Source organism: Trachurus trachurus, assembly GCF_905171665.1.
Source record: "Trachurus trachurus genome assembly, chromosome: 20".
NCBI classification, from domain to species: domain Eukaryota; kingdom Metazoa; phylum Chordata; class Actinopteri; order Carangiformes; family Carangidae; genus Trachurus; species Trachurus trachurus.
Genome location: NC_139911.1, coordinates 12,097,151 through 12,124,757, shown reverse-complemented (window position 1 = coordinate 12,124,757; position 27,607 = coordinate 12,097,151). Strand labels below are relative to the sequence as shown.

The following is a 27,607-nucleotide window of genomic DNA, read 5'->3' as shown; positions in this document are numbered from 1 at the left end:
TCAAAATCAACCATTATTTTCTGTTGTGCTACTTAAATACTCTATTTTACAAACCTTGACTTATGTGGTTTGTTTGGATTTCAATTTTTTTTTCAAATTATTTCATTTGTCAAGATCTTCCAACCATCTTGTACAAAGCTTAAGGAATGCCTATTACTGACAATGTTGAATTGGCAATTGTGCAAATACACCAGGACGGAATTTAATGTCTGCATGTCTGAATTTTTTTGTTTGTTTGTTTTCCTCATAATTTGATTAAATACAAATTTACCCAATCCTAACTTAAAGCAATGTAGACAAGAACTTTTGAACATGTCCAACATGATGTCGTTCCACCACAGTAGAGGGAAACTATTGTATCCCTGAAAATTATTCTAAATAAGAGTACAGAAGTAGATTACATTGAATTATTACTACTGTTGCGTATATGTAAGCCAAATTTTAATGCTGTAGCTGTTTTATAAACTGGTTATGTTTCTTAGATTAAACCTCAAGTCAAGTCAAGTCAAGTCAAGTCAAGTCAAGTCAAGTAACTTTATTAATACCTATGGGTAGATTTGTTTTGCAGCAGTAGGGTAATACCAATTTAAAAGGACAAAACGCAAAACAAAATCAAGGAATCAAGCTCACTGATTGTGGTTCAAATCAGACAAATACCAGTGTAACATAACTGTAAAACATGTTAAGAGCATGACACAAGGAGCAGGGAATAAGTTAAAAAACAAAATAGATAAAACAAAAAAACAAAACAAGTTTAAATACATAAATAATGAGCTAAATCTGAATCTATAAGCAACATTGTGCCACTTTACCACATGTCTACCCAGGTTTTATTTTGAAAAGCCGTACCGGAAGTACGGTACCGTGTTCTCCGTCAGTTACAGTGGCCGTGAGGTCCCGTGACAAATTTCATTGGAACTTTCAACGGCTAGGAAAGAAAGACTGATGTTTCCTGCTTCTCTCACTTGTCAGACGCCTCTGGGCAGCAAGTAATTACCCTCAAAAAGTTCGTGGGGTCTGGGGGTGGGGGGCTTTTTTGTCCCAACTAAAAAACGGGATAAATGTTCGGTTCGCCGGCAGTTTACACGTTGTAGAGCGAAGTATCCCCACTGGAAGGACGAAAATAGATGAACAGCGCATCAAAATACTGTAAGGTACGTGATGTTCATGTAAACGTTAAGTTACCTTGTTCTCACTTTGCTGCTTACGTAGCGCCGGCTAACTGTAGGGTAACATTTACCTAGCAAACGATGTGTTCATAATGAAAGTAAAACATCGTCGTATGAAAGTAATGTCTGAGTTACTATTATTACACAACTTTAACTTTTTTTTTACTGCTCCGAGACCGTACTACTACCACACTGAGCAGAAGTTCAATCGAAGTATAAACAAAGTCAAGTTAGCCACTGTAGCACCCACAACAACTTCAGATGTGTAATTAAGAGGCTTTGTTGTGCTGGTTATAGTTAATATTTCACATGTGAGCTTGTCAGAACATGTCAAATCTTTCATTTCGTGTGCGTGTTGGTATTCATTTTGACTGTGTGTGTATGTGTAAGTATGTGTGTGTTCAGCTCCTCCCTACTCTGGCTCATTTTTTCCTCCTCTCGTGGATTGCAGAAGCTCGGCTTTTTTCCCCCCTGTAACACACGTGATCTTTGTTGAGGTTTAAAAAGTTGTATAGTTGTAAGTGCACACATAACCTCGTGTGAAAATCATTATAAGCTCACAAAATGAGTGAGCCTCAGCCTACTAAACAAAACAAAACAAAACAAAAAACAGAAGTAAGTCAGACCCTTTCAATGCTGTGGTCTGCGGAAATGTTATCCACTTCCATTAAATTGTACTGTGAATGTAGAAATGATGTGTCAGACCTCATAGGCTGTCAGTGAATTCCCATGTTGGATGTTGATTCAGCTGTGTGGTATGGCCAGTGGCACGCCAATATTTGGTTGGATGATGTGCATGTGCACAACAAATGGGACAAATGCAAACGTGCAATTGCCATGATTTTGTCTCCTCAGTTTTCGACTATATTTTCACTCTGCTAGTGTGTAAATTTGTTTAATTTTCTTATGATTTGTTATGAGTTGAGAGAGGCTCACAGCTGGTTCTTTGGAAGAAACAACTGGCTTTGAAGATCTTGTTTTGTATAACAAGACAAGTTTTGTCAAGTTATGAAAGATGACAAGATGGATTCAATAATACCCTGCTAGCTCCACATCTGTGATAGCTGTGGTGTGGGAGTTTAAAAACACCGAACAACACTGATCCATATCTCGCACGTAGACCAATGTGTAGACAATTTGCTAAACCTTGCCCAACCTTGCCCCTGCCATCCTGCATTCTCTGAATTCTAACTTTCTACAGCTGATGAACCGTTTATTTTGTCAGTGCACGAGCTGATGCAGACCCCGTTTCAAAAAGGGAAGTCCGAAACACAGTGTGCTGACTGTGGATGTCTGTAAGCTGTCTGGGCAGTCAGGTTAGGGTAGGAATTTGTCCAGATACACTGTTAAAAAAAAAGAGCTGATCCAATGTAAAATCTTTCAGTAACTAATTCCCTAGCTATTGTTAATTTACTCAATTTCTCTGTTCAAGTAATTCTCTCAATTAAAAAATCTTAGTTGGCTCAATTTGATTTGTTTGCTTGCCCAACCATCAGAAAAATTCACTCAATTAAAGTTTATCCATTATCCCAACCATTAAATAATTCACTCAATTAAAGTTTATCCATTATCTTATCATGCTTTCAATTAGAAATTCTTCATTGGACATCCCAATGAAAAATAGCTAGGGAATTAGTTTCTATACAATTGTTCATTAAAGCAATCAACATAAAATTCTTAATTGGATGTAAAACTAGAAATAATGAATCAACAGAATGAAAGCAGCAATGTTTTTTCAACACAACTTTATTAAAAATGCAAATAGTGCAACTTTGCAGGAACTGGCACCAACTCAAGGATGTCGACCTTAACTCCGTCAGTCGCAGTCTCCACATCAGCTGTCTAAATTGAAGTACATACAAGACTCGTTAAAATCTTTCAAGATATTTATAGCAGAAGCATTTCCCCCTGATGCCTGAAATGTTGATTTACCTGACATGTCTTCATGATAGTGTAGGTTCTTTGAAAAAGTACTGCAGGCCTTGGATTGCAACCGATCTTCGATGCATGGTAATGTTGTGTTCTGTATAGAAAGAACAATTAGGAAATTGCATCACACAATGTTCAACATTGCATTATTACTTGCACCAATATGCCACATGTGGGAGATAGTATTTACTAACATTAAAATTGTTTCACATTAATAAATCATAAAACAATATACAGTGGGTCCTGCATATATCATATGAAAAAAAATATCGCTTACAGCAGGCGAAAACAGTGAAAACACAAGCGCGTCACAAAGAATTTCCCTATGTTGTATTTTGATTACATGTTTATACATGTTTCACTAATTGTGAAACATGAATTTATTGATATGAATGTGGTGATTTCTGTACAACCAGAGCCCCGGGGCAGCGCTGCTCTTCTGACCTGGAGCCTCACTTTTCATTTAACAAACCATTCAATGAGATCATGAATTAACCAGCTGCTGACTCCTTGACGACCCTCTACTCTCTGTGGTTGCTCCCCAGGTGGAGCTTCACTTCTCCAAAAATGTAGGAGCAAATTTCCAAACAGGCGTCATTTGGATTAACTGTCCGCAGATTGGGACTCTAAACGATTTCTTTCTCGCATGAAAAAATATTAAAACTAAGCGTTAGTTTAGCTGATCTATAAGCAGAATGGCCGGGGCTATCCTCCAGCCAACATTAACATTAGCTAGTCAGTCTGTCAGCTAGCTAATGTTAGCTAACTAGCTAGCATATCAAAGCCAAAGAAATATTAAGACGGTTATTTAACTTGTTCGCTAGGAACATGTCGACCATGATGAGTTAAGATACAACTACCAACAAAGTAGAGTTTATTATTTAGCAACTTGATGTGAATCAACTCACCGTGTCTGGTTTCTGAAGATGCTGCTCCTCGAATGGCACATTTGCACTGGCCTTGTGAACAAGTTTCGACTTCATTCACTTAATGAATCATTTGTCATTGATTGAACGAGTCACTCATATGAAATGTCACATGACAGCCAGCATCTCTTTGACTGGATTTATGTCTTTTAATTGAGCCAACAGCTAACTGTGGGTGTTCACTGTATTTGAATATGTTAGTTCTTTCAACAATTTCCAAAGAATGATCGTTCCAACATAGATTAACAGGTTCAGTCAATTGATACCACACCAAGAAATTGATTCAGCAATATATTTTTGGTTAGCTCAAAATGTCATTCATTGGGTTTTTTACAGTGTACTGAGGGTGTTTGCACGTACTGAGGTTGACTTGAGTTCATGCCCCTCGCATGTCTCCAGCTGCACCTCCTCAATCAGAGATCTGTCTCTGTTACATTACATTGAGATACCCTCCGTTTTATCCCCCACACAACTGACGATTTACCAAAGCATATATAGTAATTATTAGGTAATGTATTGGTATTTATGTATAGCTTAAACCTATCCACAAAGTTTATGTCTGAAATAGGTAGACTTCTTCTTTATGTGTTGTTCAAAACAGGCCTTTGTGTGGTTTTCCCCACTAACCACTTTCAGCTTGCATGGGGCCTTGTCTCTGTGTTTATCAGTAGACGCACGCCTGATTGAGCCTTCGCATGGGATTTACCATTCTGGGGTGACTTCTGCTTTGTTTTCCTGTTAAATGTGCTTGTCACGCATGATGCGCAGCCACACACACAGAGAAAAAATGTATGTTCAACATCCTTGTAGGATATCCACAGGCAAGGATGTGTGTTTGAGCTAAGCAGGAAGAAAGCTATTTTTGATCCGCGTGTAGTAGCCCGGCGTATTTGTGGCTGTCAGCACAAGTTAATTCATGTTGTGGCATGAATGCAGAGGATGCTGGGTTTAAACTGCGGTTAGGGAATATGCTCAAGATTAATCTTGTTCCTTTTCATACTCATTATGCCTTTCCAGGCTTTGTTGTCACTCCTTATAACAAACATAACAATGCCTGTTTGTGGGTGGGGTGAGCAGCGGTGTTCCATATAAAGGAGCAGTATGAAAATATTACACACGATGGTCATAGGTTATTTCCCCCTCGAACAGAAGTATTTCAAGAATGTTAAAAAGCGGGTCCTACCCTGTGACGTACAGAGTCAGTTAACCATAAAAGCAGACCCATATGTGAGGAAGCACATTCTCTTTTTGTGCGTGCACCGATCACAGTTGCACAAACTTCAGGTTTTAAAAACAAAAAAAGGGTCTGTTTCCCCCCAAAGTGGCTGGTAGATGGGACAGACTTGTTTTTCCTATAGCAGTAGTGTATCAACTGTTTTAATAGGATATTCAGTGATTTCTCCTGAATGCAAAATGCTTAAAAAAAAAAGTCTTCTATTTCATTCTCAAATATGAGGATTTAATGAATATATCTGTTTTATATCATTTTGAAATGAATATCCTTGGATTGGACAAATTAAAATGTTAAAAGGTGCAAAACTATGATAGTTTTTACATTTCATAGACAGTTTTTTGGTTAATTGCGAAGATGATAGGCCAACTAAGCCTGTTCAAAGAAAAAGGAATGTTATCCCTAGTTTCACCAGGGAAACTGTAAATACCATTGTCTAAGTGAGAGTTGGCAAAGTGAAAGTCAAGAGCAGGAACAAAAGCGAAAGAGAAAAAAGGGGCTAGTGATGAAGAGGCCATGAAGGTCCCTCCGATAGCGCACATGCATTTTAAAGAGGGTTGCTCTTTTGCTCTTCCCTAACCCCAACGTGAGCTGAATGAGTTATCCCTGCAGGATGCATTCAGGATCAATATGCAGAGAGGGAAAGTTGAGCAAAAGCAGGTTTTTCCGTGTGCTGTGAGCAAACAGCAGTGAGAGTAACGGTTGTGGTTAGCGGACAAAAAAACTACAGAACAAACAACGCTGACCTCACTAACATCAAACAATGGACAAATCAGAGCAGCAGACAAAGAGCTTTGTTGTAAAAGAAACAGACGTTACATAACAGAGATCTGGTCAGATCACACAGCGCTTTGTATTTTCTGCACATATCATAGTTTTCTGTCATGTTGCAGGAAGAATACAGGAGATACCATCAATTATAACTGACTGTAATTGACTTATTGGACTCTCTGCCGTCGCAATGATGAAGGTTTCACCTTTTCTTCATTCTCATGGAAGTGAGGTCTTGACCTTTTGTTAACAGTTGTCTGGGGAAGGAGTCTCCTCAGCAGTTAGCTTGATTTCCCTCTTTAAACGTTGGGAAGAACAGCTCCGGGGGGTTTTTACTCTTAACCTATTGTGTAACACCAGCTTTAAAGGACCCCCGGAAGGTTATTTAAAAATACCTTTCCACGGACCAGAACAAGCTAAAATGCCACAGACCCAGCATGTGTGAGAGAAATAGAGAGAGTGTGTGTGTGTTTGTGTGTGTGTGTGTGTATACATTCACACGTGACAGGGTATGTGAAGTGAATACATGTGGAGGATGGGGCTGTGCAGAGATAAAGGCTCATGTCCCCCACAGGAAACCGATGATGATCACCATTAGCAAAAAAAAAAAAAAAAAACCCTAGAGAGAGGTCCGGTGATGTTATAGGTATTTTTAAGTGTTTTCTCGCAATGAGTAATCATATGAGCGACAGGATGCGATGTTCACACACTCAGAGGAAGGAGTGAGTTAAATGGTCGGTTACCCAGGAGGAGGGAGCCTGCCTACTGACATGTTGCAGCTCACTGACCTTCCTGTTCTTGTCTGTGCATTCTTGCAACAAGGACCTCTTGAAAAGGATTCAACTAGAAATGCAAAACCAACGTCAAAAATAGTTGATGTAAAAAATAAAAATAAAAAGGAAAAGAGTGTTATTACTCCATATGAGACTATAACGACTCATTTGAATGAAATGCTCTTCTGTGTGTGTGTTTACAGGGAACAGAGCCATTTCTAATAGCCAAATGTCACACATGTGGGCAAGCAAGTGTCGGCCAAGTGTTCTTTTGTACTAATAACAACCACAGCTGTATCTGTGCGACTAGTGAGGAAGAAGAGGCAGATTAATGGACGAAATCCCCTCAATAAAAACATAAAAGTACAGTTAATAAATGAGTGATTGTTTTTAAATGAACACTGAGGGATGACTGTTTACGTGTGGATGGGAGACAAACAGCAGTTTCACTTCCTGGCTAACAGTGACCTCTTCTCTCTTCTCTTCTTCAGCAGTGACTCAGAATGGGGATGGACCAGCTGTATACTTGAAGTCCTGTCCCGGAGGACACATTTACTTTTATCACCTTGTACCTTTGAATGCCAGCAGCCCCTAAGATGGAGGAGCAATCCAGTCTCCCCAATGTCAGCATACCTTGCCACAATGAGCAGAGGGACAAGAGGAAGCGTTACACGGTGTGTGCAAATATTCAGTTCATTCATATTCAACTGGTATGTTAGAGAAAATGTAATTTGACGAATGATTCAATGAGTGTAGGATCTGATAGTACTCCTTACACTTACATGGACTCCCTGTTTTGTTTTGTTTTTAGGTTTACAAAGTGATGGTCTCTGTTGGACAACAGGAGTGGTTTGTCTTCAGAAGATACGCAGAATTTGACAAGCTCTACAACATAGTGAGTGGATGCACAGAGGCGTTTTGATTTTTATAGCATATAAAGTGACTTTTGTGTCCTGCTGCTCACATTGACATTTAGGATAATTATATACTCGTGAGTCGTGACCTTAGATGTTTCCTAGCCCTTATGTAATTTTCTCTCTTGGTCTCTCTGCTTTTAATTTAGTTAAGAAAACAGTTTCCTTCTATGAACTTGAAAATCCCAGCCAAGAGGATATTTGGGGATAACTTTGACCCCGGTAAGTCTTCATACTCAGTTTGTCTCTTTTTTTTTTTTTTTGCAAGATGTGTAATTGTTGCTTCAAGTGCAGTGTTTTAGATTTCATTTGTGTAACACATAAAATGCATCCATTCAATAGAGTTCATCAAGCAAAGAAGAGCAGGGTTGCATGAGTTCATCAAGCGAATCGTCTCACATCCTCAGCTTTGCAACCAGTAAGTGTTTGCGTTCTCACTGTCATTATATGACTCACTGTGTGTGTGTAAAATAAGTGGCATCAATTTCCTGAATCCAACAATCCAAATAGACCAAAACTGTTTTGCCACAATTCACATTTGACACACATTCACACTGAATGAAATTAAGAAAATGAAGAAAGTTCTGCTTGGTCATGCTTTACTTGCTGACACCGCTGTGTTTCTCCACAACTGTGTGGTCTTTCTTAAACCTTTCAGTCCAGATGTAAGGACCTTTCTACTGATGGACAAAATGCAGAACTTTTCAGATGCCTCTGAGGATGAAGATGACAAAGTAAGAAACCAGTTTTCTTTTCTTTTCATTTCATGTATTGTTTAATTTCCCTGATTAGTGAATCTTTTGACATTGATATGCATGAGTTAGCTTCTCTTCTGTTTTTGTTTCACTTTCATGACTCTGTATCCCAAGTAGTAGTTGTTACTCAAAATAAACACAGCCAAAAACCAAATTCCACTCATTCTGTAACTGTAGCACAGATGAGGGAGTGAATTCTCAGATCCAGGACTTCTGGATTTCTTGTCCATGAACCAGTTCTGAGTGTGCCTTAGTTTTAGTCTTTAGTTACATTTTTGTGGCTAATATTGATCTTCTCTGTTGTTTAACAGAACAACTCTACCTCCAGAAACATTAACCTGGGACCCTCTGGAAATCCACAGTATGTTTTTTTTAAACACTTCAAATTTTAACCCAGAGCAGACCGCCATCTGTGTTCAAAGATCATTTCAAACTTTCTAGTTTGTGTAATCGCATAACTTACATTTTGACATTTGAAATGAATGTGTTGTCATTCTGTTTCAGTGCCAAGCCCTCAGACTTTGACTTTTTAAAAGTCATAGGAAAAGGGAGTTTTGGGAAGGTATGAGAACAATGCAACATTGGAAAGTACAGTTACTTTATTTTGTTTAGTTTGCAAATGTGTGTCTCTTTAAACATAGATAAAACATTTTCCTTATTGTAATAGTTTCATTATAATCTGGTATGATGTGTTTTTGTTATCTTTACACTTAGTACTGATTTGAAGTGGTTCTGTATTATTTGGCTTCTGAGGTAGCAACAAGTTTTAGTTCTGCATGAGTTGGTCTCTCCGTGTAGGAAGTGAGAATCAAAGTGGGAATTTCTTTATTTTACACTGTCGCTGTAATGTTCAACATGATCCCTCTCCTTTGTGATGCAGGTTTTCCTCGCAAAATGGAAACATGATGAAAAGTATTACGCAGTCAAAGTCTTACAGAAAAAGGTCATTCTCAACAGAAAAGAGGTAATTCTATGATCAAATATGACCTTGACCTTGACCTTGTGTGAATTTTCGGTCTCTTACTAAACAACTCCTTTTTCAAATCAGCAAAAACACATCATGGCAGAGCGCAATGTGCTGCTGAAAAACGTGAAACACCCCTTCCTAGTTGGACTTCATTATTCCTTCCAGACCGCAGACAAGTTGTACTTCGTCTTGGATTTCATCAATGGAGGAGAAGTGAGTTGTTTCAGGTTTATGAATAATGTGGTCACATTGAAATGAGTCACAAGGTCAAGAAAAGCTGAGAATGGCAGTAACATGGGAAATATGTATTAAACTGCTTGAATACAGTTCTTTAGAACAACACTGTACTGTGGCTAGTCAACATACTTTTATGTATTAAACCCTAATTAGAGGTCGTAGCATTACTCTGAATAAAGAATGGCTCTGAGTGTGACTTCCTCAGTCCATGTCGTTCAAATGTGCTTAGCCCTTTTAAAGCTGCCATGTGTGACTGTATAAGAGTGACTAACTTCAATCTGTAGCTAAGTAAATCGGCCCCTTCCCTTTCTCAATGAGATGACTACAGAAATGATCAGCATTTCCATTTTCTAGTCAAAGCGTCAGTGTTAACAACTTGCAAAAAATACTATAGATGTTATATTTATGAAGGTACAATGACGAGTATGAACAACTCAGTGAAAGAGTCATGGTAGTGCATCTGTCTTGATCTGTGTCGGTCAAAAATGATCAAGACTTCTAATACTCAAGCCATCATTTTTTATATGTAATATTATATGTTACATGTGTATTATATATTTTATATACCTTTATAAATACCTGGAACTTTTTCATTTCAGCTTTTCTTCCATCTTCAAAAAGAGCGAACATTTCCAGAGCCCAGAGCGAAATTCTACATTGCTGAAATGGCAAGTGCACTGGGATATCTGCACTCCCTCAACATTGTTTACAGGTATGATGGAGGTTCATATAAAATAACCAAACAAGATATCTCTCGTTCACTAAATAAAACATTGGTACTGTCAAGTTTAAAATGTCTGAGATAACAGATAAATGAGCTTGAATGTATTCAGATATATATAATAATTATGTAAATTCATTAATCTATGTCCATTTTCTCCAGAGACTTGAAGCCAGAAAACATACTCCTTGACCAAGAAGTGAGTATTCCTGTTTTGTTTTTTTAACCTATAATAGTAATTATAGTTAATTACAGAAAAATATGCTTGAGTGGCACAGCGCCCATTACTTTCACTTTCACAAGTACTTGTTTAGATGGGTGAAACTACAATACCTGAGCAACAGTTGCATATTTATTACAGAAGGACTGTAACATACAGTACACACAGCGCAAACTTAATTATTATCCAGGAATACTTCGACAGCCAGTGGACAACGGTGTCATTTCCAGTTCCAGCTGGACAGAATGCGTGTGATTGGATTAGCTCTTACTAATGATTTTCCTGCTTAGCCTTATTGAGAAAGTAAAAAAAAAACAACAAAAAAAACACGGTGAATAGGACTGACTGAGCTCTGCTGCGGCCAACATTCCTGGGCAACAATAGAATCCTCAGTCCCCAGGGATAATGAGCAGCTTGTGTGGCACACGTTGTCTAAAACCGTCCCTGTGCCCTTCTCTTTAAAGGGGCATATCGTTTTGACAGACTTTGGATTGTGCAAGGAAGGCATTTCCCAGACGGACACCACCAGTACATTTTGTGGAACACCTGAGGTATGGGTATATTTATTTATTTACATCTCAGGTCAGGTAGCTGCAACAGGCTGTTTCAAAGCAGTCTCACCTTCAGTGTGAAAAAGTAACAATCATTAACAGCCTTTTTGGGAGAAAGTGTGGTTAATCATTTTACAAGTAGAAGCATATTCCAACTTGTCACATTGCTGTATATGTGGGATTCAAGCCACTATTTACAGAAAGTAAAATAAGTTTTAACGAGCAAAAACAGTCATTGAAATAGATTTGGATGGTGTATTTTAAGTCAGGAGTAAAATGTCAAAGTTAATGTTATATTATTATATTTCCCTCCAACAACCAGTACTTGGCTCCAGAGGTCCTGAGGAAACAGCCATATGATAACACAGTGGACTGGTGGTGCCTGGGTTCAGTGCTGTACGAAATGCTCTTTGGCTTGGTGAGTTTTTACTTTATTTCCCTCTACACTGCTTTTTTTTTGCAGAAAACTACACAGTAGTAGTTCTGTTTTCTCTTTGATAGGCAGCCTTTTTAGATTTAACAGGATGATCTGGTGAACTGTAGTACTAGAAGTCCGAGCACCTCATTGTGCTGTATGTTTATTACATGAGCATTGCATTGTACTATTGTGCCTTACAAGATGACCACAGTTATTCAGGTTGTGTAACTGTATCTCGGGGACATCGGTGACTGAGCAAGCACTGGGGCTCCACTGGGGACTCCTTTGGCTCTGTTCCTGTTTACTTTGTATAGGGTGGACTTTAAATACCACTCTGAGTGTCGCCATGTCCTGAAATACTCAGATGACACAGCTATTGTGGTGCGAATCAGGAACAGGCAGGAAGAGGAGCACAGGGACCTGACAGTGACCTTTAGCGGAGCGACAACAAGGCTGGCTCCTTCTGAACACCTCAAAGAGCAGAGAGATGGTTATTGACTTTTGAAAATCCAGTTCCACCCTTCATCTAGGCAACATTTAAAATATGTGGGTTTGTACCTGGACAGTAAAATAGGCTGATGCCATTGATGAAAAGACATAGAGCTCTCTCCTTTTCTCATTAGCAGGATCCGGTCCTTTGATCGACATAAACACAGGAAGCTTGAACAAACTGGTCAAAAAGGAATAGACTTATATGGGACTATCTAATGATTCTTTTCTCACTCTTTTATTTTTATACCCCAGCCGCCATTCTACAGCAGGGACACACATGAGATGTATGACAACATCCTCCACAAGCCACTGGGAATGCGTCCTGGTGCAACAAGCACGGCCTGGTCTATACTCCAGGGCCTGCTGGAGAAAGACGGCACACAAAGACTGGGTTCCAGGGATGACTTTGTAAGTGGGATTGTTTTGTTGCACTTGCAACCATCCAAATACAGATGCTGTGTGTGCAGCAGAGTTTCTCATTTTTGAGCTCCCTCTGGTGGACGATCTGTGTACACCACACATGCAACAATTTTATGGCACTGGCGATTTCTTCTCTTTAAAATCATGTCTTTTTTGGTATTCTTAATTTGCAGAATGAGATCAAAGCACACAGCTTCTTCTCCTCCATAAACTGGGATGACCTTGAACAAAAGAAGATCCCCCCCCCATTTATACCCAGAGTGGTAAGTATTTTTGCCTTACTTGCACATATCCCGCAAATTCATGCAGCATTCTGAGGAATTGCACTGAATATCTGAAAACACCTTGGTGGGTGTGCAAGGACTCATTCATTCTGCTGTTCTAATGAATGATGGGAACATCTGGTCACTAATAGATTGCAGATCTCCTCATCTGCTATGAGTTGAGATTCTTGGAATTAATTTTTCATCTTTCAGCTACATCAGATTTCCTCCTTTTTTCTTTTTTTTTTTTTTTTTTACATTCTTCTAAACTTGCTTTGATGTTATGTTTGGAAGGTTGTTTCTCTTTTCTGCCTCGTGTTTTGGTTGAAATACATTTCATAATTTCAGTGAGCTTCAATATGTTTGTCAGCGGTTTATAAAATCAAGATAAATGCTAGACCTTTATTGTTGTTTTGTGCCTTCGAATGAATGGTCTTTACGAATACACACCGGCAGATGGTCTGATATTTGTAACATGAACGATAATATGGCCCACATTTTCATTCTTCTTCTGCTTCTTTTTTTTCCCCACAGAGCTCTTACTCCGATATCTCAAACTTCGACCCAGAGTTCACAGAAGAGATGGTCTCCTGCTCGGTCGGTTGGTCTCAAGAACACTCCATAGTCAATGCCAGTGTAATGGAGGCTGACGATGCCTTTCTGGGCTTCTCTTATGCCCCACCCTCTGATGACTCTTTCCAATGAAACATTCCCAATGAGATCTTCAAATGCCTTAACCATTGTAACTTCTTTTGATGAAAGGGAATACGTTTATACCATGGACGAACTTGTTCTATGAAGCCAAAGCACGCAGCTGAGAAGAAACAGCAATTAAAACACATTTGGATTGCAACAAAGAGCACCAGAAAAATCTATTTTTTACTTATTTGTATTTATATAAATATATATACATAACAGATGATATTTTTAAGAACTAAGGACAACCATTATATAATAATGTAATTTCTGGTGGTTTCTGAAAGGAGCCTTTATAAAGTCTTAAATTTCTCCCTGAAATGACATTAATAAGTAGTTTTCTGAAAAACTTGAACAATTCACTGGACTTCAAATAACTTTCGATCAGAAGTGTGTTTGTCCATGTAATTTCTGTAAAAAATAAACTTGTATCTTATTCATACTAACTAAGCTGGAAATAGGGATTACTTGAGAGACCACTGAATTAAGCATTTTGGTTTATAGGTCACATTTGTACAAAAGAAATGTTTTTTTTCTTATTTTTTTCAGTTACCCTTCAGTTTGTATATGCCAGTACTGAGTTGAATTGTTCCTTTTTCCTTTTCTATTTTTGTTTAATTTTGTGCTATTGCCTTAAAATGTATTAATAATTCAAAAAATGTAAAGTCCACAATGCTTTGCTTCGCCTGGTAATTCAGTAGTCCTATACTCCTACACAGTAATTAAAAAAAAAAAAAAAATCAAAGAAACATACTCAGAGTGCCTGTGTGCTTTATTTTATTTTATGAAATTGATTGACAGTGCCATTAATCCTTAGCCCCACCCCCAAGATGTCTCCATGACAACGACGTTGACTTGACGCGCCAACAGCGACGCTAACTTCTCCCAGCTTTACTTTTTTGCTAATGAATAAAAAATGGCTGGCAGTTTATCTTTGAAAGAATCTGTCCTGGTTTATCTAGACAGAAGCGGTGGCCTTGAGAAACTGACTGAAGACTGTAGACAGTTCAACGGTAAGCCTGCTGTAAAAACAAAACACACAAAAATTAGCATAATTAGTCAACTCAGGTTGTTAGCATGATGGCTAAAAGCGCAGAGATTCAAGTTTTCCTAATTATGGCTCCTCTCTCCAGATCCTCAACACACCGAGGCAGTGTACAGGTTTTGTATCAGTGTGAATCCATCAGATGTGATGGAGATGGATCCAGTACTGGGTGACTGTCTTCTTCATGAACCTCTGAGGGCAACAGCATTGTTTCAGTCTGTAAGTGAAAGCAGTGAAATATATATAAATAAATGGCTAGCAAAGACGAAATGTGAGCTCCCACTGCAAGGTTAACCACGTCGGACTAAATCCTCATTCAGGTTTGCTTCCTGGCTGTACAGACCCTTTCACTTGTTGAAAAAATACACACAGAGAGTCAGGTATGTATGGAAAAAGAGCACATCCTCTTCTCTACGGTGGTCACTTGACTATTTTAGCTCATTGACATCCTATAAGTTCATTATTAGCAAGCTTGATCTATTCTCCTGTAATAATGTGTCATTTGGTTCCCTTTTTTTTTTTTTTTTTTTTTTAGGTCAATGTAATTCTGAAGTTCACACACCTTCCTCCTTTCCCTGAGTACACGCTGGACCTTTGTAGTTTTTCACGTGAATATGGCCCCATGCGGCCTGTGTCCATGGAGGGCCTGGTCATTGCTATGACAAGAGTTACAAAATACACCCAGGGGGCCCGGTTCCTCTGCACCAACGATGACTGCCCCTCCTCAACAGGTACTTCAGACAGGACACTATCACCTCTTAAATCCTCTTTTTACGGGTTTGCTCAGCTTCTAGTAATGCTGACTGTAAAGAAAGACCTCTTAGACAAATAGTATTCAGAGACATAAAAGTGGATTTACATTTGATTATATTTCTTTAATGCTGCCTCTAGGGTTTCACCATATACGGGTCCATGCACCTGGAGCCACAGAGTCAGCTACTGTGAGAAATGACTTCATTTGCATGAAATGCAACTTCCCACTGAAAGAGGATGTGAAGTTCAGAGTTTTGGGAGGTGACAATAAGAACATTAGCAGAAGTGGTTACTGAGTCGAAGCAGCTTAAAGAAAACAGTGTTGTATGTCCTGCATGTGTTTCTCTGTGGAGACAGACAAGCAGCTGGTGGAGCTGATCCATGTCAAAGCACTGGATGTTCTGAAGGCCCATCAGCAAAGTTCACACAGATACCAATCAGTCACCCTGTTTCTCAGAGGTAGGTCCATGTTAATCTAGCAGAGGTGAGTTTAATCTGTCAGAAGTTGGGAAAAAGATGCATATGTATTCAAAGTGTGTACCGGTATTACCATATACGATGATCAACATCAATAACAGCAGAGATCAAAAACACACCACAACATCAAAGGTCCACATCAGAGTAGACCAATCATAAAACAACAAGGAATATTAATCACACTATAAACAGTGTTGTGTATCTTCTTTCAAGCTGGACTTAAATCTTGTGTTTCTTGGCATATTCAAGTCTCGTGTTAAATCCGAGAAAAGCCGCAGACACAAGACATCAATGATTTTTTTCTATACAAATACTGAACTAAAACTAATAAATTAGTTCATGTCCCTGTGGTGGAGTATGAGTACATAATAGCTCTGTTTTATTCAAAGGGTACCTAAGATATTGTTTTGATCTTCACATATGAACTTCATTTATAACTGTGAGAGTTGCAGAGCAATATTGTTGGCACATGCACCCAGATTGAGACTGCCATAAGGTCAAGTATTTCTGTCAGGATGGAGCTTGATAAGGCCTAACCAGCTTCAGAGACTCAGTTGTGTGGCTGACCGTGTCCTGTGAAGCACAGTGTGGTTTGCATAGTAGAGAACAAATTAGTACATTGACTTTATCTGGGTTAAAAGGCTCAGTTTTCATTTACAAGCAGAAAATATCAAAGGACATACTGTACAGTAGATTAATGTCTTCAGAATTTAATAGGGTAATATTTATTTGTAAAATCTTATTCTCATTCATTATATTCGCCCTCGGTCTTGAATAATGTGGTTGTAATAGGTTATATTTACACCCAGTCAGATGCACTGAGGGTTGTCATTAATTTTCTCTGGTTTTCTAAATGAGGCTAACTTTGGAACACAAACTTAGTGGGGGAGAGTTCAAATAAACAGATTTTTTGTGCAGCCAGCCGCACACAGTGCCTCAAGGAGGGATATTAAGTGTTTCTGTCCCCTCTAATAACATTGTCAGGCTGGTACCCCTGAGAGCTTAGCAAATCTCAGCACCAGAATTAACATATTCTGTTGACCCAGTCGTAGTGAGGAATTCAATACACAGGGTTCCCGTTACTAAACATATATGTTAATAAGTGCAAAGGAACACTCATTAGCTGGCCGTGCAATTCGCACACAGAGAAATCTTTGTTCTTAAGGCCTCACTGTGTGTTTCTCTTGGCAGTGGTTTGTAGGTGGCATGCATGTTTCTTTAATAATCGCCAGGCAGGGGCGGAGAACAACCCCTTTGCGTGTTTTTGCTTTGTGTCCCCTATTCGTGTAGATGAGCTGTGTAACTCGATGAGAATCGGTCGGCTCTACAGAGTGTTGGGAATTCCTGCGCATGTGCACCAGTGGCCCAACATTACCTGGAGTGTCGAGGCAAATAGCGTCCGGCTGTGGGAGCCAGAGTGTAAGTCAGTAAATGATCTCATAATGAATCTTACAAATGAACAAAAATCCAATCCACAGACAAACTGATAAAAAAAAAAGAATCTTTTTGACCTGGTTTATTCTGATTAATCTTCACATGTTTTGTGCAACATTTGTACTACTACTTTTAATACTGAAATCTCTGCTATATCTCACACTTCTACCAACAGATCCCCATAAGGTCAGTCTCCGTTTTCAGGAGGTCCTGAAGGCCACAGCTTCATCTCCGTGGAGGTTCCCTGCCATTTTAGCTCACTGCTTTGGGTTGGACGTGGCTCCTCCAGGCTTGTACAACCCGCTAAAGCTGGGTTTGTTGCTCAGCTTGGTGCAGACCAGAGCAGATGCAAAAGACACATTTCACAACTTGGATCTCCTGGTTGTAGGAACTGACACTCTCATAGTGGACAGGTAAAGGACAGTTAAAAGGATGATGAGCAATGAGGAATATTTTATCTAAAGTTCTGTATGCAGTCAGTTCATGGGATGCACCAAGCTGCGTAATTCAAATCATTTAAGGGGATAGTTTAACATTTTGGCAAATTGGCCCATTGCCATAATCCCTACAGTCATAGCAGTAGGTTCGTTACCTTTAATTTTCGGTGCAAGCTCTTTTTAGAACGGCGGAGCAGAGCCATGAGCTGCTCAGAACTATGCTATGGAGGCTAATGGGATTTCTTCGTTTCCGTCATCAAACTCATTAAATGCACAATCCAACAACTCCAAAACACTCTCGTGGACAAGTTGTGACCTGCACATTCACCACGCTATGAGATAATAACCAAACGTCACGAGACGGAGTTGTTTTCGAGGCAAATGCAAGGACTGCTTGCCGAAAAACTGCGCTCTGAGCAGCTCACCGCTCTGCTCTGCCTTTCTAAAAATAGCTTGCACAGACAATTAAAGGTAACAAACTAAATAGCAACAAAAACTATAGGGATTATGGCAATGGGCCAATTTGCCAAAATGTTGAATTATCCCTTTAAATGATTTGAATTACTTGGTGCATCCCATGAACCGTCTGCATACAGAACTTTAGATAAAATATTCCTCATTGCCCTTTACCTTTTGTGTTTTTATTAGGCTTATGGCATACAGCTTGGGTTTGTCATGTCGTGGGGTCAGGCATCAGGCCTCAGGGGAGATGTTTGCGTCTCTGTCTCGGGACCAACACGGAGCCGGCACAGCCAACATCCACGCTGGTTCAGCCCTGCTAGCTACTGGGGGCATATGCATGTTGGGAGATCTTGGCTGTTACAAAAAGGACAGGCTGGATTCCATCCAGTCAGGTATAACACCAGAGTGATTCATATAATGATAAGTTATGTCATTAGATAATTGGAGAGGAGTCAGTCAGCTACACAGATGATGGATAATTTCTGCTAACTGAAGTGTATCCAAGCAAATTTCCATCAGTGCGATAAAGAGTAATGTTGTGACAGTTTGTATAAAGTAAATTAAACCTTTATTCCCACACTATACAGCCTACCTATGACACAATACATAATTTTAGTGATGGGGTCATTCAATAATATCATGTATTCTTCTATACATGATATTATAGAAGAAACTTGCTTGGACACACTTTATAATAACTGATGTTCTATTCTCAGTGCTGGAGAACCGCACAGTGTCAGTGTTCATCCCAGGGAAGAAGTATGGTGAAGATGCCGACCAGCAGCTTTCCTTTCCGGTCGAGTGCAGCTTCTGGGCTCGCACCGACGCCTCTCAGCGGACTGGGAGGTCAGACTGCGCCGTACTGGGAACTGCAGTGAGTAGTACAATCGACAACACAGCGTTGTATCGCTATTGTAAAGCTCTTTTAAAATTGATCTAAATTGTGATTTCTTGTGGAGAATACCATGTGTCCTATGTTGATGTAACCTAAGCGTGTGTTGTGCCATTCACTGAGCTCAGAAAATGTCACATCTCATTCAGCTCAGATGTTGTCTGTAGACAACACAGGCAAAACAGGAAACTGAGACAATTTACTTTTCTTGAAGGAAGTGCCCTGCCCAGAAAACATTACTTCATAGCAGAGCCCTTGAGAATAATCAATGCTTTGTTTTTTTTTCTTTTGCGGGGAAGAAGCAGTCAATAAGCTGTAGAACAAGTCAGTGGTTTATATATAGAGGCTTACCTTATCATTTTGGAATCTCAGCAGGTTACTACTTTGAAAGCAGCACATAAGACAGCTGTCTGATGCCCAATGTCTTCTGTGTGAGCAGGAAATGGGTCCTATCCCACTTCAATTGGCAGATGCTTTTGGCCTGGTTATCCAGTGTAAGGATATGGTGGGAGATCAGACCCTGCTCACCCAGGCTGTCCACACCCTCCAGCAGGCAGTACAGCCTGGAAAACCCCTCTACTCATCCTGCGTGGAGTTTTCTTCTCAAGACTACCAGGAGGTTAAAAAACGCCTTTGCATTGCTTTTTTTTTTCATCAAAATACACAGCCTTGATTTTTGTGTAAATACAATAACCTTATATTACAATTGCTGTTCTGATTTCTACATTTCCCAGCTGCTAGCCCATGCACTAAGTTTAAAAGTGGAGCTTACCCCTGCAGCAAAGAAATTGATCCATGGTTACTACATGGCCAGCCGCAGAGTCCGCACACAGAGCCAGGGTGTCAAGATATCTGTGGCTTCTATCAAACTACTGTAAGCACTCTACTGCAAAATTAGGATGAATTATCATCATCATTGTTTTAATATTCCATCTTCACCACAGATTGTAGTCTGTGTCCAGTGTAATGCCACTTTTATCCACTAGATGGAGAACTCACATCCACATCTTCAGATTACTATTTTTCATTTGGTTATGACATGTGTTTACAAACCTTATTCACTATGGTGACATATTTTATGTGGAACGAAAGCTATGAAAATAAATATGTTTTCAGTTCGACTGCATGAAGAAAACGTCAAATTAACTTCTAATTCTCAAAATATTTACATGACCTGTACCACTTCTGATGCCTTCCTACTTGATACAAACTTAGACTCCTCATTCAGCATATAACTTGGATGTGTTTTTTTTTTTTATAAATGGTCCTTCTCATGGTTTTTATTGAAGGATGTCTTTGGCAGAGGCCCACTGCAAGTTGTGTCTCAGAAACCATGTGCTGGAGGAAGATGCTGTGATCGCTGTGCTCCTCTGTGAAAACTCGGTCACTCTCAAGCACGGTACCTTTAAAACTAATTCTCACCCTTTCACCGATAAGTACATTCCATCATTTGTCCAATTATTATATCAATTAATTTATATACTGAAGATTTTACCCTGCTGGGATTATGTTATTGATAAGTACTGAATGTTCTGCACAAAAAAAAGTTTTTTTAAAAGGTTTATATCTTCCTACAGGAGCCTCTGCTCTCGTTATTCCACCTGATGCAGTGTTTCCCTGCGACCTGGGAGATGTGGATGGTTTGCACAGGAGAGACACGACCCTGGATGAACTTCACCAGAATATCCTGCGCTTCATTTACGCCTACGCACCTGGAGCAGACACATACATCACAGAGGAGTAGGACCTCTCAAAGACCCAAAACACAGGTAGGCAGCACAAGATCACGGTAACCATAAACCATGATGATGACCGTTCCTTTCTAGTTGTATTACACACAAAACACGTTGTAATTAACGTTATGGTGATGAACAGGCAATCTCAATAAGTCTTCCCCATGATACTGTAGCTACTGAACCAGACCATTTAAAGGCTCAGGAAACCTTTGCAGGCATTTGAGTTAATCTGATGACAGCGTGACACCTACAATAGTGAACTTTCACAATATTCAAAATGTTTTGATTTACTGAATTTGGGATTTTCATTAAAAGTAAGCCATAATCATTACAGTTCAAAGAAATAAAGACATAAAATATTTCAGTCCATGTGTAATCAATCTATACAATACGAGTTTCACTATTTGAATTGGACTGCTGAAATAAATTAACTTTTCCATCATATTCTAATTCATTGAGATGTTCCTGTATTACTTGAGATGTATGACTAAAATCTGAGTGTTTAGAAAGAATAAAAAACTTCAGTACATAAAATATATGCAGAATAATTCAAATGATCAAGTCAAAGCATTTTTCTTGTAGACAAGTTTATTTGAAAAATAAAATCTGCACAAGCGAGGTCTTTGTGATCCACAACACTGTAGAGAGAGAGACACATGGAAAACAGTTAGACAAACATTGGATAAAAGGTAATGCAGTTACTGAACAGATGAACACATGCTCCATTTTGTAGTAAGACAATACATCAACTAAATGTAGTGTATTATTGTTACAAGCAGATGGGGGTTTGGGGGGTAAGTAATTACCTTTCAAATGGTGTTTCCCTTTCGACACCTGGTCAGGAAACTGGTTCTGTAACCTGTCCAATCAATGAGAAATGTATCATTAATTGAAAATACAGTGATGTGCATGGGTTTCCAGCTTAGTATTTTAGTTCAGTTAAGTCACATCTCAGCAGCCCATTTTTGGTCTGATGGGTAAACGGCGAAAAGTGAATTCATCATTACTACTTAAACCACTTCAGTTTAGCTGTTCATTGTTGCATGAAATGTATTCATGCGTCAATAAATACATTTTAGAATTAGCTGTACTTACCAGGGATTAGATGAGGGTGGTGCTCATACAGTACTTCCAGTGCAGCAGCTGCTTATCTGTTGAACACAATGCTTATTTGTCAGAACTACACGCAGCAGTTTCTTCTGTAACACTACATGGCAGTGTGTCAAGATGGCCTTTTCTGACTACATGGTAAGGTAAGGCTTTTAAGGTTGCAGCTGGTAATTCAGAGGTCACAGTCTCACCATTTTGTTGTCTGATGGGTAAACGGCAAAAAGTTAAACTCATCACTATTCCAGCTGCAAACGTTGCCAGTGCTCAGTTTAAAGCAATTTAAATTGGGAAACGATCACTAACTAGACTACTTAAGTTGGCAGCATAAATGTACAGCAGGAACTCACCTCCTGCAAAGCCACACAGGTTTACATCAGCTCCATCTTCTGTCACCAGGCATCTGAGGGAAAAAGAAATATCACGGTTGAGATTAATTTGTTAAGATGATGTGCTGTGTAGGCACAAAAACAGTCCTAACGGATCTTATGCTGGTCGTTCAGTTAAGTCACAGTCTCACCACCGTATTGTCTGATGGGTAAACGGCAAAGTGTGAATTCATCACTATTCCAGCTGCAGAAGTTAGTGCTCAGTCATTACCAGATTATATTCAATACCAATGTTGTTCCAGCAGCATAAGTGCACAGCAGAGCAAAAAATACTTAGGAAACTCACCTCCTGATCAGCACAGGAAACGCAGCATTACGTCAGGACCATCTTCTGTCAGCAGGCATCTAAGGAAAAATATCAGAGATAGAAAGAAATATTAATACCATGTTTGCCACATCTTTTCTATAGAAACAGTCCCAACTAATCTTATGCTGGTTATTCAGTTAGTCACAGTTTCACCATGTTATTGTCTGATGGGTAAACGGCAAAGAATGAACTCATCACTGTGCCAGCAGCAGGAATGTCCTCGAGCCTAAAATCACTGCACAACCACATTTGCACTCACCTTCATGTCTGCACAGTGAAGACCAGCAGTGGGCCATCTATAGTTTGCAGTGGCAGTCTGACATCTGAAATAAAAAAGGTATCATTAATTACAAATTCCACTAAGCCCATTTTTGTATAACTGAATGCTGTGAAACACCTTAATCTCACCTTGTCATGTGTGCCAGTCATAGCTGGATTCGACCATCTTGATCAGCACTCCTAAAAAGACAAGAGCCACAAACATTTAAATTCAAAATCATTTTCATTTTTCAAAGTTCATCTTCTCAGCCAACCATGATTTTCCTCCACTGTCTCTCACAGTAACCTAACCAATCCTCACAACTAATTACTCTCAGGAGTGATGTTATTGATTTTCAGCTTGCATGAATAAGACATACTGAGAGAGTAGTCAATATGGTTGAGGACTTATGACTGATCACCCGAAGGTCAAAGGGGACAGTGTTAACACAGCTTGGGAGCACGCAGGTCTGAGGACCGGGTTCAACAGCAGGTCACGACCTCTGCCATGACCTTAGGGCCTCAGAAGGGATCATGATGATTTTCCACAGTGAAATAATGGTAGAGGGCAATTCCCCTGACCAGCCGCTGTTCTGCTGACCCCCCCTGGACAAAGCCAGATATGGACAGTGGCACAGAGGGCGTTTGAACTGTCTAAAAGAATGATTTATTGCTTTAGGGACCTGAAGTAAAGATGGGATCTGTCTGATGTGATGTCATAAAACCCCAAATTACTGATCGGTCATTGGTGTGTGTGGTGCATATGTGTGGTGGCATATGTGCAGCCCGCATTGGCCGTTGCCATCTGTGCCCACATGTACAACATGATCGCTTGAAATGAGTTACGAATGATGATTTAAAATCAAACGTGATTGAGGATCATGACAAGAAATTACATTATCCACGTGCATTACTGTACACGTGCATGGCCGAGTGGAGACATTGACGAGTGAATAGTGATACTGGTGTATGTTGAAAAAACGACTAGCTTTGTTGCTAGAAAAACATGCAACTTGTTTTTTAGTAGTTATGAGTCGTAATGAAAACTACTGCAAAGCACGCGCTCTTCTTACCCACGTGGCACAGATGCTAACTAGCTTCAAGCTAACTACCAACAGCCGCTTTCAAGACGAATCCAGCTCCAAATTAGCTTGGAAGCGCGTTGACGGAATTGAACCTTTAAAGCCGCTACCTGGTACATATGAACGCATCTGAACGGTACCTACCTAGGTGCTGGAGATCAATCTTGAAGATCCCATCGTTCAGTAGTTGAGACGTGGGCTAGAGCACGACTGCTCACCACGGTCTCTGCAGGACAAGAGGGAGAGTTTCCGGTGCGTCCTCCTCCCGTCACTTCACTGCGCCTCGGAGCTGCGCACTGCGGCACTTTGAGTCCACAGCTGGGCAGCAGGGCAGCAATCAGCACCAAGCCACCACCTCCGACTGTCTGACGCTTATATTGAAATTAGAAAAATGACTGATTGATTTACTAATTTAACAGTTTTTACAAGTGTCATATTTGTGACGGATTAGAGATATTTGGTGGGTTTTCTATTATGGCTGCCTGCATTGAAAACATGCACTGGTCGTTTGGTCTGATAATTTGCAAACTTCTATAATAATCTTTATTCTATGATCTTTATTAAAATGCCTTTACCATCTCTTCCTAAAATGTTGCGATTTGCCCTTGCATTTAGTATTATTAGCCTATTAAAAAAATATATAAAAGTTTTAGAATAGCCTATAGGCTACTAGAGTTAAATCAATTAATCCAACAAAGTTAAATAAATGAAGATCTGAGTGTCGGTCATAATAACTACCACCTTTGTTTCCACTGAAATGTTACATTGTAGTTTGATGTGGCGACAGAGGTTAATTCCCTTATTTAAAATATCTTAGTTATTGTTATTGGTACAAATATACTGTATGTACTGTATATTTTGTTTGATATTTTTAAAGAGACACTGCAGTTTAACATTCAACAGCTGGAACATCATATTTCATCCTTTTAATTTTTTATTCATCTTTAGCCCATTTGATTTTTAAAGTCACTGTCAAATCGAGAGCTTAATACTCCTCAGTCAAGTGCAGTGACTAGTTAATTAAAATGTATTTATCTGTTAAAAATCTAATTCTTTGGGCTATTTAACGGGTGAGCACAGGCGTAATTGACTGAAATAATACGTTGTCTCCTACAACGACTGATGATGTAATAAAATAAAAACCTGTTAAATGACCAGAAGATATACAACAAACCAGTGTAGATTAAATGAATAATAGTAGGTTGCTAATACTTATATAAATAATACAAAAATAATGCTAATGGCCATAATGATATACTCAGGGCTATCAATAATAAAAGTTAAAACATTATTGTAAATAAATTATGCATTGACAAACTTGATTTTATAGGCTGTGAATTATTAAGGGTTTTCCTTTATTTTCTAACGATACCTTAACATTTTAATACGCCTAAGTGATTTGTCGATTTCCCCGGATTATTAATTCTAGTCAGAGAGGAGAACTCGTCTTCTTTCACTGAAGTCATTTATTCACAAACACATTTACAACCATGCATGTAAAAAATAAGAAGGAACATGAGATGAAGAGCCTCCATTGTCGACTCTCTGACAGACCACTTCACATGACAGATGTTTAGTTATTCACACATGCATTTAGTGCAAATGTTTCAACTCAAAGTGCACACCTCAAGCATGACGGGCTCGTTACCCCGTGGAATCTCTACAGATATCATACCAGGGACATGTATGGAGCTGCACAACGCAGGGCAAACAGGATTAGCCAAAACAACAATAACAGAAACATCATGTAGTCTTTCTCAAAAAATTTTGTACAATAAAATTCACATAATATATTAATTTACAATGTCTTATGCATGTCGGCATATTAGGCTTATTGAAGGTGAGATCAGGTAGGCTAATTGTTCTACAATCAACAATGTGCTGCTGTCAGAATAAACAGCATAAACTCATGCAGTTATGAAATTGTTTCTTCCAAATAGTTTGAGTCTGTTACTTAGAGGACGATGATGGGCCTTGGTTCTCTGACTCTGAAGCTTTTGTGGTGTTCAGGAAAGTTCCGGTCGCCCCGACGTACAGTCTGGATCGCATGGGCCATTTCTGAGGAAGATAATTAATTTGTTAATGAAGTAGATCGAGCATGATATAACATATTTTGTTATATAAATAATAACACATTAACAGTGTTATGGTTGTTTTTATTTCTGTCTTTTTTGAATCCAGTGGGAGTTATACCTTCAGAAATTATCCAAATAATTTCATCATCAATATTGACAAACTGGCTACAAAGATTACCATCCATCTGAATTATTACTATTCGTATTATAATTGTGGTTGTTGTTAATATAATTGTTATCACTGACCTTCACTGGGTGCAGGTAGCCATCACCTTTCAATGAGTGTAACGCCTCTGTTTGTTTTGTGCTCTCTCCCTCCTCCGCGCCTTCCTCTTGTAGTGTTCGAGTCAAATGGGCAATATAGGTGGTGGCCAGTATCAACACGTCGAGTTTGGACAGCTTGGTGTCCGGCGGCACAGACGGCAAAGTCCTTTGTAGCTCCAGAAACGCGGTCCTGAGGGTTTGCACTCGGCTCCTCTCCCGCGCCGCGTTCGCCGCTGCCGGGCGTCCTCTGCCGCCGAGCCCGCCGGTCTGGAGCTGCACCCTGGCCCGCTGCAGCTCCCGACGACGACCGTCCGGACTCGGACTGGGGCTGGAGCTGGGACTGGACGCAGGGCTGTCGTCCACCACCGCACTGGAGCAAGTACCGCTGTCCATTCGGAGTGTCTGTCTGCCAACCATCAGCGTGCACTTAGAGTCCTGAAGATTTATAACACAAACACATGTCACTTTTGGACTTGATCCTAACATGATAGGTTGTATTTAAACTCACGTTATAGAGTTTTTCAACAGACAATTTTAGGGAGTTATTGGGCTTTTCATGCCGCTGTTCCAACTTTAACTTTAACTTATATTGTAATCTACACGATCAAAGTGTTTATATTTACATTATTTATTAAACCATAACTTATTCTTATTATTGAAAATGTTGTCAGATTACTGGGTGCTCCAAATAAGCAGACAACACATTACTCTACAGCACATCCCCTCAAAAATAAACTGTGAAAAAGCCAAATGACATCACAGATAACTGTACACAGTCACAACAAAGACAGCAGAGTGACATGTCAGAAGACCTACAGTTCAAATGAAGACCCCCGTCATGCATGCAGGCAGTTTCTCTGTGTACAAAACTCCTAAGAACAGTTTCTGGTTGGTGGTCTGATTTTGGAGTTTACCTCTGGTATTTCTCAAAGTCTTGAAAACCGACATGAAGGCAATCCAAAGAGGGCTTGGATATAGGACAGAGAATTTGCTCTTCACTGTAGAGTAGTCCCAGTCGACGTCCCAGCAGCTTATCCTTATAAAGTGGTGCGTCTGCAGGAAAGGTGCGCAGCGGTCCCCGTACGCGCATCCAACACTTCACCTGTGTGCGTAAAAGTCTCAGGAGCCTTTAATTTATTGGATACACAAAGCGGTGGGCAAGTATTTCACTCCGACGTAATTAATCACTCGCTCCATATAACACTCCCTCGCAATGGAGAACACCGCTCTTTTCCCTTTCCCAACTTATTTCTGTCTGAGGGCAGCAGAGGCTCGCTTTCAACGCCAGAGGCAGAACTCTCTTTTCCTTGAACGCTGATATGTGGTAGGCCATATCCCACTCTAATTGGCTGCGAACCTGACACTGTATTTTTTAAGCCTATCAAAAAAAGTGGCAACGGGAAGAAATTAAGTAAAAAAAATTAGACCTCAAAAAT

At 39.6% G+C, this 27,607-nt stretch overlaps 3 protein-coding genes and 1 long non-coding RNA gene across 6 annotated transcripts; 2 read left to right on the top strand and 2 right to left on the bottom strand.

Moving 5' to 3' along the window:
- The first annotated feature begins 936 nt into the window (after nt 1-936).
- sgk3 (serum/glucocorticoid regulated kinase family member 3) lies at nt 937-14,192 on the top strand. Of its 3 annotated transcripts, none has more exons than XM_083995115.1 (17): nt 937-1,149; nt 7,291-7,473; nt 7,611-7,694; nt 7,863-7,935; nt 8,056-8,131; nt 8,372-8,447; nt 8,780-8,829; nt 8,973-9,030; nt 9,349-9,432; nt 9,517-9,648; nt 10,272-10,384; nt 10,556-10,592; nt 11,078-11,164; nt 11,487-11,582; nt 12,327-12,482; nt 12,668-12,757; nt 13,292-14,192. In XM_083995115.1, exons 2-17 carry the CDS (start codon nt 7,378-7,380, stop codon nt 13,460-13,462), a joined length of 1,479 nt encoding a protein of 492 aa, XP_083851241.1. In that variant the 5' UTR covers nt 937-1,149; nt 7,291-7,377; the 3' UTR covers nt 13,463-14,192. The 3 variants fall into 3 exon arrangements, with proteins under 3 accessions (XP_083851241.1, XP_083851240.1, XP_083851239.1); XM_083995114.1 differs by having other exon boundaries at nt 937-1,154; nt 7,294-7,473; XM_083995113.1 differs by having other exon boundaries at nt 937-1,154.
- A 177-nt stretch (nt 14,193-14,369) lies between these two features.
- Nucleotides 14,370-20,697, top strand: mcmdc2 (minichromosome maintenance domain containing 2; the record flags this gene model as incomplete). Its single annotated transcript, XM_083995783.1, has 14 exons — nt 14,370-14,466; nt 14,587-14,717; nt 14,819-14,878; nt 15,034-15,229; nt 15,390-15,512; nt 15,609-15,710; nt 17,019-17,147; nt 17,338-17,575; nt 18,248-18,453; nt 18,778-18,935; nt 19,393-19,572; nt 19,688-19,827; nt 20,243-20,352; nt 20,531-20,697. 14 exons carry the CDS (start codon nt 14,370-14,372, stop codon nt 20,695-20,697), a joined length of 2,037 nt encoding a protein of 678 aa, XP_083851909.1.
- A 562-nt stretch (nt 20,698-21,259) lies between these two features.
- LOC311003389 lies at nt 21,260-24,056 on the bottom strand. The gene is made up of 8 exons (XR_014596268.1): nt 23,977-24,056; nt 22,901-22,951; nt 22,752-22,815; nt 22,472-22,530; nt 22,147-22,199; nt 21,785-21,840; nt 21,496-21,548; nt 21,260-21,327 (listed from the first exon to the last, which is right to left on the bottom strand). It is a non-coding gene; the product is annotated as an uncharacterized lncRNA (long non-coding RNA).
- A 1,726-nt stretch (nt 24,057-25,782) lies between these two features.
- On the bottom strand, nt 25,783-26,604 carry tcf24 (transcription factor 24; the record flags this gene model as incomplete). Its single annotated transcript, XM_083995782.1, has 2 exons — nt 26,154-26,604; nt 25,783-25,890 (listed from the first exon to the last, which is right to left on the bottom strand). Exons 1-2 carry the CDS (start codon nt 26,586-26,588, stop codon nt 25,783-25,785), a joined length of 543 nt encoding a protein of 180 aa, XP_083851908.1. The 5' UTR covers nt 26,589-26,604.
- Nucleotides 26,605-27,607: the final 1,003 nt, after the last annotated feature.